A 13,473-nucleotide genomic window follows, 5' to 3' on the forward strand; every position below is an offset into this window, starting at 1 on the left:
TTATTCAAAAGGTGCTAATGTTTCACATAATTCATTAATAATTAAAATGTTAATATAAATAAAATAATATTAATGTTATATTTTATATTTAAAATGCCATTAACGTAAAGAAAGTTTTATTTTGATAACTCACTTCACCATTGACAAAAAAACCTGAATATTAGTAAAAGAGAGAGATGCATTTATTCTATGATTATCTACAATTTAAAAATTTGAATATTTAAATATTTATAATGTGTACAAATAAATAAATAAATAAATACAGTTACAAAGTATGCTACCCATCTCAGATGCAGAAAAACTTGTTCATGATTTTATGACTTCTAGGATGGATTACTGTAATGCTCTGTTTGCTGGTTGCCCAGCATCCTCTATTAATAAACTTTAGTTAGTGCAAAATGCAGCTGTCAGAGTTCTTACCAGGTCTAGAAAATATGACCACATCACCCCAATTTAATCCTCCTCACACTGGCTGCGTGTTAAGTTCCATATTGACTTTAAAATAAATGCACTCGTATTTGTGATTGTTTTGCAACTTCCGATTCAGTTGCCTATGACTAGGAATAATAAACGGCAGACAACTACTTGCTCTACAAACAAGTACTGTATGTACATGGCTATACAGAAAAAGCAAAATAATATAATAAGAAAATATCAGTTTGCAACATCAACCAGCGCAACAAGCTGTTTTTAACATCCAAAAATGAATGCAAGCAAATGAGACTGGAAGTCTCAAGCCAAAGAGATTCAAATGGCTGCACCTGCACTTACGCAAAGAATAAGGTCACTAAAGCTTCTGTTTTGCTACAATCCAACCTGCTTTTTAAGACCTCAAAACTCAGGGCTTCTGGTAGTACCCAGAATAGCAAAGTCTACTAAAGGATGCCGAGCCTTCTCATTTATGGCTCCTCAACTCTGGAATAGCCTTCCTGATAATGACCAAGGCTCAGACACACTCTCTCAGTTCAAAACTAGATTAAAGACCTATCTTTTTAGTAAAGCATACAAACAATGCATCACATAACGATATGATGCATCTGTAGGACACACTCCTCCTGTCTTAATGCACCAGACATTTTGTTAGAAATACTCATATGCTTAACATGTTTGTTTATATGTTTGTTTATATAACTGCTATTTTCATTTACAGAATTTTTTAACTGATATTTAATCTCTCTCTCTTTCTACATGTATATAATGTGCATTTGATTTCTGGAAATAGTACCATTAATAACAGCATTCATTAGGTTTAATGTTTAAAAATAATTACACTAGTAATATTGTGACTAATCTGTGACTATTCTAATCAGACCTCCATATTATATTCTATAATATTTTTTTATAATAATATTTGCCACTTATATTGCCAGTTAGTACATTTTCCCCTCAGAAAAGGACAGTTAATTAGGATCATAGATGTTTCCATTTGGTTTGACTGAAAATGAGTTATTTCACTAAATATTACTTTCTTAAACATTGTTATCTAAAACATGGCTATTATGTTGTCTAAACAGCCATATAAACAAGTCTCAAAAAACACAAAAGAAAAGCTTTTCAGTTTTTAGTACACTGTCATCATGCAAACTTGACACACAAAATACAGCAAGCAAACATGATTCAAAACAAAACATACAAATGTTATGTACGGCTAAATAGCAATTGTGTGGATGAACTATGAATGTTGGGAAGGAAAAAAGAATGGAATACCAGAGCAATGTGGCAGGGAGCCGCTCCACTGGCCATCCAGCTGGCACATGCGGGTGGTATTGCCCACAATGCTGCGCTGGCCGATGCAGCTGAAGCGGATAACGGAGCCCACTGTGCGCCTGTCCCCGGAGATCTGTGCATACGGAGGCATGCTGGGACGATCACACAGAACCACTGCAGCAGACAGAAAAAAACAGCCAAATCTTACCCACAGTGCACAATGTCAGCTGACGTGGATAAACAGATCAGAGTAAAGTAGGTTCTGGAATGATTGGAGGAATGTTATATCGGGGAAAAAATGACTCACATAGGCACTTGGGAAGGGAACGGTCCCATGTCCCGTCTCCTTGACAGCTCAAAATGCTGCTGCCCAGCAGGTAGTACCCAGGGTTACAGTTGTAGGAAACTGCGGTCTGGAAACTGTAACGATGAGGCCCGCTGGGCAGGACCTGTCTGACACCATTTTCAACATGTCCCGGATCAGTGCAGTTCACAACTGAGATGCAGATTGAGATGGAGAGAAAGAGAGAGAAAGAGAGATAAGAAAGATACATGAATACAGTTTGAACTTTCAGAACTTAAAATCATTAAAATATCATTAATTCATTTCCCTTCGGCTTAGTCCCTTATTTATTAGGGTCGCCACAGCGGAATGAACCGCCAGCATATGTTTTATGCAGCAGATGCCCTTCAAGCCACAACCCAGTACTGGGAAATACCAATACCTCTACACTCTCACATTCACACACTCATACACTACAGCCAATTTTTGTTTACCCAATTCACCTATACCGCCGAGTAGAATTCTGGAACTAGAATACACTGGTTGCTCTTTGGGTCAAAAAATGACCCACCTTTCATAAACCTCTAAAATAAAGCATCTAAATTTAATTCCAATCGTCAAATCTATTTTGTGTGAAGAAACAATCTCATCCTCATCACAGACTCTGTGAATGTCTAGGTTTTCCCTCATCAGTGTGTAGTATTTCATCAATATTTAATCAGAGGGCAATACTTGTTTTGACTAAGGTAAAGGGTGTTTTTTCTTATCCTAAATATACATGCATAAGTGTAAAATGTTTTTTAGCAAGACAATATTCATAAATGTTAAAGCAGCAGATTATTTGTATGGATTTGTGTGTTGGGAGAGTGCCAGTGTGATCCAACAGTTTTTGTGGTGTAAAAATGCTTTTATATCTAGCGGGTAAAAACTGACCTGAAAGACAACCATTGTACACTAAATGCCAACAGCCTTCATTAAAATATGAAAATAGAAAATAAATAATAGTTTCTAATGTTGGGGTCATTTTAGAAAAAAAGTTACCACATTCAAGATGAAAAAACTGGTTAAATTAGTGCCTGGGTCATTTTTGACCCATAAGTCTACAGGAGGGTCAAAGGTGCATTATGAAAGTTTGAGACCCAGTGGTTGAACTAGGTATTGTATACCTGGTTCAAAACACACACAAGCGCAGGTTGCCAAATTGACAACATCATCAGCAGTGTGCCTGACAATCGAGCTTAAAGGCTGATTTAATTCATGTTCTAAATAAAATCAATGGCACACGATAGAAGGAATATTTTCCATATTAAAAGAATTTCTGTTCTAACCAACACCTAAACTTTATGCTTTAGAAACGGCTTCTATTTTTTGCAGCTGAACATTTTTGCATGCTTTATTCAGTGTTAAATGCTTATAATGCGAGTTTCAATGCCATTTTACATGAAATTTATTGCCATACTACTGAATGCAGCAGCAGATAGTTCACCTCAGATCTTGAAAATAAAATAAACTGTCTGAAAGTGAACATTAGAACTATGACTCAAAACCAACACATTGTAATTCAGCATGTACATTTAATAAAGTTAAAAAGGTTTAATATGTATTAATTCAATTATAAATCTTACCATTTTGTTGGAGTGCAGTAAGTGCACTATTCTGTGCTTCTGAACAACTGTATTTAAATTTCTGTCATGTTTCGTTTGGTGAGAACAGCCAAATTGCTTATCACTACAAATCTCGTCGCTTAGCGTGTTGTTAGGACACGGGGTTACAATGTAACCTGATCCCCTAATGTTTACATTTGTAATATTTATATTATTTGCTCATTAATAACCACCTCATGTGAAACTCTGATTCTGCGTCTCATTTCAGAGGCTGTTTCTGTCCACCGCATTTTGGTCACTTGAGAGCCTTCATGAATAAATAATCAAAATATGCAGATTTCCACCAAGGTAACTCAGAGTGCTGAAATATAATTAGCTAAACTGGCATTGAGTGGGTAAAATTAACCAAACAAAGACAGCGTTCCAGCACGTAACACACATTTTCAAAGCAGAATATCTGACTTCAGCATTGTTTTTCAGATAAACAGGAATGTTTACTTAGCATGTTTCTTAAATATCTGCACACATATTATGACATTTTTATGCTTTGGAAGAGTCAAAAACTTACAAACAGCACCTTTAACTACAATTATTAAATGCTGTTCAAGTCTTATTCCTTTTTAGTTCATGTTAAATAAATTATTAACCATTATTAACTAATGGAACCTTATTTTGAAGTGTGACCAAAAAAATGACTTTACTGTTTTATAACGGTATGTATGCACACAGCCTTTTATACATAGACTTAGCAGTACACCCTGCAAAACAAAAACAAAAAACATTTGTTTAGACGCAGCATTTCAGCTAAACATTTCCCTAAAAACTTCCCAAAATGTAACAATAAAGCAAAAATACATGTATTTATGAAGAATAGGCCTCCAATAATGACATTTAGATTGTGAAATAGTTTTTCCCCCCACTGTGTTTTGATGGTTATGAAGAATTCCTTTGAGAAATACTCAAAAGTGTTGCTTATGTAAGATGCTAATACATCTATTTATCAAAAGTGACAGTGAAGGCATTTATAATGTTGCAAAATGTTACTATTTCAAATAAGCACTGTTCTTTTGAACTTCCTTTTCATCACCAAATCCCAAAAGAAAAAGGCAGCGGTAGATGAAGCACACAAATCAAGTACTGACTTGAATGAATGCTTATTTATTTTGAAGCAAAGTGTTTTATCTTATTACCACTTGTCATACCCTGAAAACCACTGCTGATAATTAAAGATAACTCAAGTGAAAGAAACCGAATATGCCATTTAGCCTAGTGCATACAATTTAAGCAAAATCTAAATGGCAGATATAAAAATGCATTATAAATACAGATGATGCAGAGGGGAAAAAAATGTGTTAACATTTCAAGGTGAAAGCTGTACTACTTTCTAGTATCTAGCAATTATAATCATTTGTGTTCTTGTTATTTATTTTAATTTATTTTTAAAAATGCAGCCTTGTTAAGTGAATTTGGCTTCTTGCAAAAACAATGTAAAGATCAAACCTCTAGATAAATAAAGTACAAACATTTCCCTCTGAACTAGTATTGCAGATGATCCTATATTCTGTTTCATCCTTCAACTGGTACCATTAACAGATTTGTGCCATTTATTCATATGAGCAATTCCTCAATAGAAGTATACAGATTTAGCAAATAGTTCATACATATATACAGACACACGAACACAGACACCGACAAACACACACACACACACACACAAGCACACACACACACACACACACACACACACACGCACACGCACACGCACGCGCACGCGCACGCACACGCACACGCACACGCACACACACACACACACATACATATATACATACATTATATATATATATATATATATATATATATATATATATATATATATATATATATATATATATATATATATATATATATATATATTTATCTCAAATAACAGCACACATACCGCCTCTTCACCCTTGTGTATTACTCAGCCCACATACAGCAACAAGCAGAGGACACTCTACAGCTTGACAAATATCGCAGCTGTTGGACAACATTATGTACTTTTAAGGCTTTTTTAGTTGAGAATGTAGTTGTTTAGATTACCTATCGCCTATTACTTTCGCAACATCGAATTTTGGTGCATCCGCCGCCATCAGCCAGTCTGAGAATGTGAGGGCTGACATTCTGCCACAAGATGGCAACAGAGACAGCATAATAAGTCGTTAGGGAAGAAAAACAGCATTTTTCTCAGCGCAAGTTTCAAACTACAGTTGAACAAATCATTATAAATCAGGTAAGACTCATTTCGAGTCTCTTTTTTTCTCTCTGACTCTCTCATTTGTATTTTATAGTGCTGTATTTATACCACAGAAACTTGTAGTGTTTGCTTTGCTCTGGCTTTTTCGGTGATAATTATTGTGAAATCCTGATTGCAACAGAGGAATTCTGGGAAATCTCTGCAGATTGATGGCATTTTATGCCATTCAGGCTTATGATCTTAAAATGTGAGCAAAAATCACCTATTTTGTCATCACTTTAGACATTATGCTAGAGAATCATTCAAATACTAGCTCTCAAGTGACGTTTGTGATGTAGCAACGGTTTCTGCTATTCTGACGGTCAGCTGCAGATATGAATGAATGGCGGAAAAAAGTATTTCCTCATACAAAAGGATTTTTTAGACTCTTTGTTTGTCACTTTTATACACATGAGTATGCCATCAAACTGATGTTTAAATGCAATACCACACTCGTAGCGATATGGCTGTATATCGGCACTGGTGGGACACCAAGGTACTTGGCCTGTGGCCTCGAGCCAATGCACGCCTCCCACCAGTGCTGACATGCAGCCATATTGCACTGCTACGAGTGTGATATTTATTTATACACATTTACAGAGTCAGAGAGAGCCCAATGAGCTGCAACTTAAGAAAAAAACATACAAATAGAAAAAAACACCAGCAAATTATGAAAACATTTTCATCTGTTTGACAGCACACATGTTGTAAATACTCACAATGAAAACTCAAATAGAAAATGCACTGCAAATCCTCACAACACATGCGCATTCAGAAACATGGTGCAAATCCTCATAACACATGCAAATAGCACAGAGCACAATGAAAACGTTTCAAGGGAATGGACTGATAAAAAATATTAGGAATTGCTTATTGTGGAGTGATTATTGGTAAGTGAAGTTGTATGTGAGTTTTTTGTTTATTATAACAGCCTGACTACATATATTTAGCATATTATTAGCCTAAAAACTGATGATTAACTGTGAAATGTTATTATATATCGAAGCGAATTCATTCATTTTCTTTTCGGCATAGTCCCTTTATTAATACGGGGTTGCCACAGCAGAATGAACAGCCAACTTATCCAGCATATGTTTTACGCAACGGATGCCCTTCCAGTTGCAACCCATCACTGGGAAACATCCATACACACACATTCACACACTTACACTACGGACAATTTAGCCTACCCAATTCACCTGTACCGCAAGTCTTTGGACTGTGGGGGAAACCGGAGCACCGGGAAGAAACCAACGCGAACGCAGCTGTGAGGCGACAGCACTACCTACTGCACCACTGCAATGCTCCTACCCTAATATCTACAACTAAAAATACTTTAGAGGCTATGAAAATAAATTCGCAATACTTTCATTCATTTTTCTTGGACTTAATCCCTTATTTATAAGGGGTCACCACAGCGGAATGAATGAACAACTATTACGGCGTATAGTTTTCACAGCGTATTTCCAGCTATAACCCAGTCCTGAGAAACATTCATACACTCTCACATTCACACACACACATAGACTACAGCCAATTTTGTTTACCCAATTCACCCATGTCTTTGGACTATGGTGGAAACCAGAGCACCCAAAGGAAACCTGTTAAATTACAGTGCTGACCACTTAGCTACTGTGCCTCCTCGCAATGCTTTGTTAATTGTTAAAACGGAGTCATATTAAATTGCAGATAGGAATAAGACATATATATATTTTAATGGGTAATGGGTAAATTTCAGAAGTGGCGGGTAAGACAGACACTCCCACTAGCCACTTTGGCTGGTTGAAAGTAATTTTCCCAGATAATAATACTTAAAAGCAGGGTTCGACAATAAGGATGGTCCAATATGCATGCAAAGGCGATCTTAGAATTGAAAAGCAACACGATTGACAAAAATAATTGCGTTGGCAACTTCGTGCGAGCAAAGCAGGTGAATACCGAATGAGAGGACAATCACTGGCGCTAACAGTTGAGGTGATGCGCGTGACTGTTTATAACGCGTGCTCGCTCTCGTTTCCTTTCATGAAGCAACTGTGTATAGAAACACAACTGATGCGATCGATTCTCTTTTAAATAGACTAGACTAAGACTAGACTAAAACGTGATGAACATGCACCCACAGTCTTGCTGCTTTCAAGATTTCCAGAGTGGACTTATTGGGAGCTGCGCCAGTTGCTTTCGCTTTAACCATTCTTTGAACAGATTATTTATGGGTCTAACATTACCCGTGTGTGTGATCATCATTTCATTATCACACAGTATGTTTTTTACCTGCTTTCTTTTGCATTAATATGGTTAGAGATTAACTCCCCATTTATGTGTAGTTAACTGGTGATCTGGGACCTTTAGCCAAGACAGATTACTGTGCAAATGTTTTGTTAAATAAAAAGTATAGTATACAGCAATATTTTTCTTGTTTTGACACATTTAAAATTTGTGGCTAAGAAATAATTAATTGTTGATGTTTGATGTGGTCAGAGATAAATTTGGTAAATCCTTCATTTTGAGCTCAGAAAATTATGTGAAATAAAAATTAATTGTAATACTGTGAAACCATGACCCATTTGCTCATGATTATTGAGCAAGCTCATACACGACACACAAAAAGTGAAATGAATGAGGAGGCATGTGGAGATAACGCAAAATCTATATATATTCTGAAAATCTGAATATATAATTTGTTGATATACACTGTGAACATCAGCTACGCTAATTATTTTCTTTATTCTCCATTTCCACCTGGGGATACTCTTCCCGAGGCCCTCAGACTATGCAGAGTCACTGATTCGATCCAAGACCAACGACGAGATGATCCCAAGGTTTCCATATCCTGGACCAGACCGAATCCTGAGCAGCTACTGTGATGGTCATGGAAGAGTGGAGAACATGAGACTGATTCCTGTGACGCTCCAGAGACAGACGAGTCTTCGTTGAGGCCAGCTTCCAGCCTCCGCCACTGAGACTGCAGCTCTGCACAAGACGTTTGGCCAGCGGAGAAATTAAAATGATCGTGCCCAACTGAGCCTGGTTTCTCTCAAGGTTTTTTTTCTTCACTTCCGCCATTAGTAAAGTTTTTTTTTCCCTCTCCGCTGTCGCCACTGGCTTGCATGGTTCGGGATCTGTAGAGCTGCGCATCGTTGAATTTGCCCTTCAATATTTGGACTCTCAGTAGTGATTATTAAACCACACTGAACTGAGCTGAACTGAACTGAACTTGAACACTACAAACTGAACTACACTGTTCCTATTTACTGTGACCTTTTATGTGAAGCTGCTTTGACACAATCTACATTGTATAAGCGCTATACAAATAAAGGTGAATTGAAAAAAATAATATATATTCAGGCACTTTTAGTAGGCTAATGATGGAAAATAAACATAATTAAAAGACAACATGCTAAATTCAGTTAATATTTTTTTTTTCAGATCAAAATGTGCATGTATTGTGAGGATTTGCAGTGCATTTTCTATTTGCATTTGCGTTGTGAGGATTTGCAACACATGTGCTGTCAAACAGATGAAGATGTTTTCTTAATTTGCTGGTGTTTTTTTCTATTTGCATATGTTTTCTAAAGTTGCAGTGCATTAAGTTCTCTCTCGGCCGCCGTAGAAATCTCCCCGAACAAAATGACACGATTAATGAAGAAGATTAAAGGCTTCTGGAAATATTCTCCAAATATCTGAAACCGCATAAACACAAACAGTTGCTTCATTAACGGCTGCTTTACGAGCTTGGTGAGGACATGAACTAGGCTCAGATAGTGGAGTAATGATGGTAGCGTGTTAGTTATGAACCAAAATGATGCAGAGAAAGTATTTGCACATGATGAAGAACCTAGTAGAGAAATCAACAATCATTTCTATTCGTTCACACACAGGAAGAAAACAAAACGTACATTACACTACGGCGCAAGTGCAATTGAGTATGCAAAGGTGAGAATATCAGCATTATGTTCATTCTTAAAGTACTCTGACTGATTCTAACTAATGTATTTGAGCACTCCTGCTGACATTTTATGTGCAATTATGAGAAAACTGTGAAGCCAAATGAAGAGGACAGGTTTCCGTATTTGACTCCAGAGTGTTCGTTCTGCCATCTGAGGCCAGCAATGTTCCCTTAAAATCTCTCCGACAGGGACAGCTTGTCAACAGAATTAGACTTTCCAGGGTAGTAATGCATGCTAATGACTTTAATAGCTCTTAGTGGAGCCAGCCAAAGCCATTTTCCATGAAGCCACCATTTATATTTTGAAAAGCGGCTTGATTTTTAGTTAAAATTTTAAGAGCTAAGTTTGAAATGATCATGAATTAAACCAAAAGTAAAGAAAAGAAAAACAATCTGTTCATTTGTTTTTGACCGCAAGTCGATATTAAAATTGATGCTGTCTCCGGCCAGTGGCAATTTTTGAAAAGAGGTGGTTCAATTATCTGCAGATATAACTCTAACCAACTTAGCTTTGTGGTTTAGGAGGCCATTTTGTAGACAGAAGTGGCTCGCTTAGACACAAATTGGTGCTGATTAGCAGGGCCGCGCGGAGGCCTGCTAAATTATTGATGCAGCTTGGAGCTCATAGCATTTTTTACCGGCTCCTTTTGTGCCATTAAACAGGCGTCTTCCCACGCTTCTGTGCTAATGACGGCCCATGATGGAGAGGAGGCCGTGACTGATATGATCAGACCACTTCAACTTCCTCAGTCAGAGTAAACACCATCCATAACCTAAAGAGAGGGAAGGATTGAGGGGACCAATAATGCAACTTTAAAGGTTCAAGATCAATCTGACTGATGCTTTACATTAAGAACCTGTGGTTCTTGTTTATTGTTTTGGCTTTTTATATTCCTGTCCATACATTTGGTTTAAAAGAAGAAGAAAAAATCTATTCAATAACAAACTCACAGGGGTAGGTGTAGTTGTGCACAGTAAGAGCACACAAGTCATTATACTGGATTAGAGACATTACTATATTCAGAAATTTGGTCAGATTTACCATTGTTTTGTAAATATTTGCCACAAAACAAAGAAACATTTTAATTTTAACTCATTATCTGGTGAAGAAACATCATTGACACTGATTACAATTGTTTTGTTTAGTTCAAAAGTCTTGTAATAATTTTTTTTACATTCATATTTTGTGACAAGTGGTGACATGAATTTATAGCAATGATCAACAGGAAGCTCCTTGGTTAAAAGATAAGATTCAAACACTGCTATATATTAGCTATATATTGATAACTGACAAATTTAAATACAAAATTCTATTAAAGCCATAATTTGTACACATATATTACAATGGTCCAAAGTGAAACTAGCCAAAGTGAAACCGAATATAGAGCCTTATTGTGGCCGAAGTAATATTGAGCCAGCTACACTATCTCACATGTTTTGGGCTTGTTTAAAATTAAAGGGTTTCTGGCAGCTAATATTAAAATCTCTCTCTGATGCATTAAATATAAAACCAGAGACCACAATTTCAATTTGGATATTACGCCACAGCCCTTATGTTTTAATAAAAGTAAGATACATGTGATTGCCTTTGCTACCCTTTTAGCTAGAGGGTTAATATTGCTCAAATTGAAGGAAAAATTCCCTCCAACCTTTAAGCAATGGCTTATGGAACTTCTACACCACCTGACCTTAGAAAAAATACGATATACTGTAAGAGGTTGTACTGAGATGTTTTTTTCACACTTGGCAACCTGTTTTAGACCACATAAAGTAGGTGGACCCTTCAGTTATTTTAACTTTCTTGCTTTTTATTATTTTCTTTTTCCTTTTCTTTTATATTTAAAACTAAAATATTCTTTACTTACTATTATTATTTATTTGCATTCCATTTTAATATTATACATATATATAATTTATAGAACCTAAATGTATATGTGTGCGATGGGTTTCCAGTCAATAGACAGATGCAGAAAGACACTTTAAAGACACTTTCTGCATTAGACAACTCTTGTCAGATCAGTGTTTCCTCTTTCTGTTCTGTTGGCATCTGTCAGAGCTTGTTTCATTAATTGAACATGCTGAATCAGCACTTGTTGGGTTGTATAATGTGTGAAAAATAATGTATTGCAATATGGTGATTGTTTATGTCTGACAGTTTAGAGTGAATTGGCCTTAGGGTGACTATACTATACTGTTGTACATATTTAAACACATCCAAGTCTTCATAGGTATTTTCAGGTAAATGCTTATGCCGAGTTCAGACTGCATGATTTTAGCCCCGATTTTAACTCGCTGACAGGTTTTAAGAAATCGCCGACAAATGCCAGAAATCACAAGCAAATCGGTCCTCGTTCATGTGAGTGACAATCACACAGTGTAAACTATCAAAGATGCGAACAGAGAAAATTGCAGATGAGTCACAGATGCCCGTCAGATATTTGGGATGATAAATATCTGGAGCTGTCGGCGATTCAAATCATGCCGTGTGAAATGTGTTTTGACTAAAAATAACATCGGCGATCACCTACAGCCAATGAGAGAGCAGTATCCACTAGTACGGGTACCTGCAGGCCAGCGGGAGGTTGTGGGAGAAGTTAAAATCGCTAATTTTCAGTTTATATGGACCCAAGAAATGGAGGAAAAACTTGAAATTTGGCAGGATCACCTGTGTCTGTTTGACCTGTCATGTGAGCAATATCACAACCAGGTCAAAAAAGAAAATTTGAGGAGCAATTGTTAATTCCCTTCAAACTTAGGTGAGCAAATAAATAAATAATACATTTTCTACTCCATTAAAGGCTTCTTTCTCGTTATGTAGTTAATAACAAAAGACATACTACGTGTTTTTGGTTGTGGGACGTATTTTAAACAAAGTTGTCGGCGATTCTTCCAATTGTAAAGTCATGCAAACCCCCTGTGAACCCCCAGTGTGAAAACATCTGTGACACGACTACTTTGAAAATCATGCAGTCTGAATTCGGCATTACTTCCATTATTATTTTATATTCTCGGTTAAACTATTTGAAGACAGACTTTTATTTTACAGCAGTTATAAAGCTATAAAGCAGAGTTCAATAGAGCAGTCAAGCTATTTAAACGTGATAAAATACTATTCACACTCTCTTATCAAGTGACATACAAAGGATCGCCGCTGATGATAAATCCAAATAACTTACTTTTACACCTGGGAAGAGTGTTGCTCCATTGGCCGTTGGCTTGACATTGAGACTTGAGCGCACCTTGTAGAACGTAACCAGGGTTGCATGCAAAACGCACAATATCGTTCAGGTTAAACTGTGTTCCTTGCGTCACACCATTAGCTGGAGTGCCTGGATGCCCACAGGTGATGGCTATAGAGAAACCGAGCAACATGTTAATCCCATTTACATGATTATTTTATTCAGTTGAGGCATAAAACTGTCAAAAGACCTCAGATCAGAGAGTTGCTGCTTAAGCAACACTTACGGATACAGACAGGAGTCTTCCCGGACCAGCGGTGGTCCTGTTCACAGATGCGAACAGACACGCCGATGAGCCGGAATCCAGGATTACACTGGTAAACAACACTGCCTCTGTAGTTGTAGTTTTCTCCAATGATCTGACCATTCACTATAGGCTCTGGTGTGCCACAGTGTCCAGCTGTTGGAGAAAAACAGTG

General features: G+C 36.8%; 1 protein-coding gene across 1 annotated transcript in view; it reads right to left on the reverse strand.

Moving 5' to 3' along the window:
• Window positions 1-13,473, reverse strand: part of csmd2 (CUB and Sushi multiple domains 2) — a 543,350-nt gene that overhangs the window by 49,906 nt on the left and 479,971 nt on the right. Inside the window, exons 54-57 of the mRNA XM_056479194.1 lie at window positions 13,281-13,454; window positions 12,992-13,165; window positions 2,015-2,203; window positions 1,708-1,881 (exon numbers count right to left, since the gene is read on the reverse strand). Coding sequence (XP_056335169.1) covers window positions 1,708-1,881; window positions 2,015-2,203; window positions 12,992-13,165; window positions 13,281-13,454 — 711 coding nt within the window. The remainder of the gene's footprint in view (window positions 1-1,707; window positions 1,882-2,014; window positions 2,204-12,991; window positions 13,166-13,280; window positions 13,455-13,473) is intronic.

The sequence above is a fragment of the Danio aesculapii genome, chromosome 19, assembly GCF_903798145.1.
Source record: "Danio aesculapii chromosome 19, fDanAes4.1, whole genome shotgun sequence".
NCBI classification, from domain to species: Eukaryota; Metazoa; Chordata; class Actinopteri; order Cypriniformes; family Danionidae; genus Danio; species Danio aesculapii.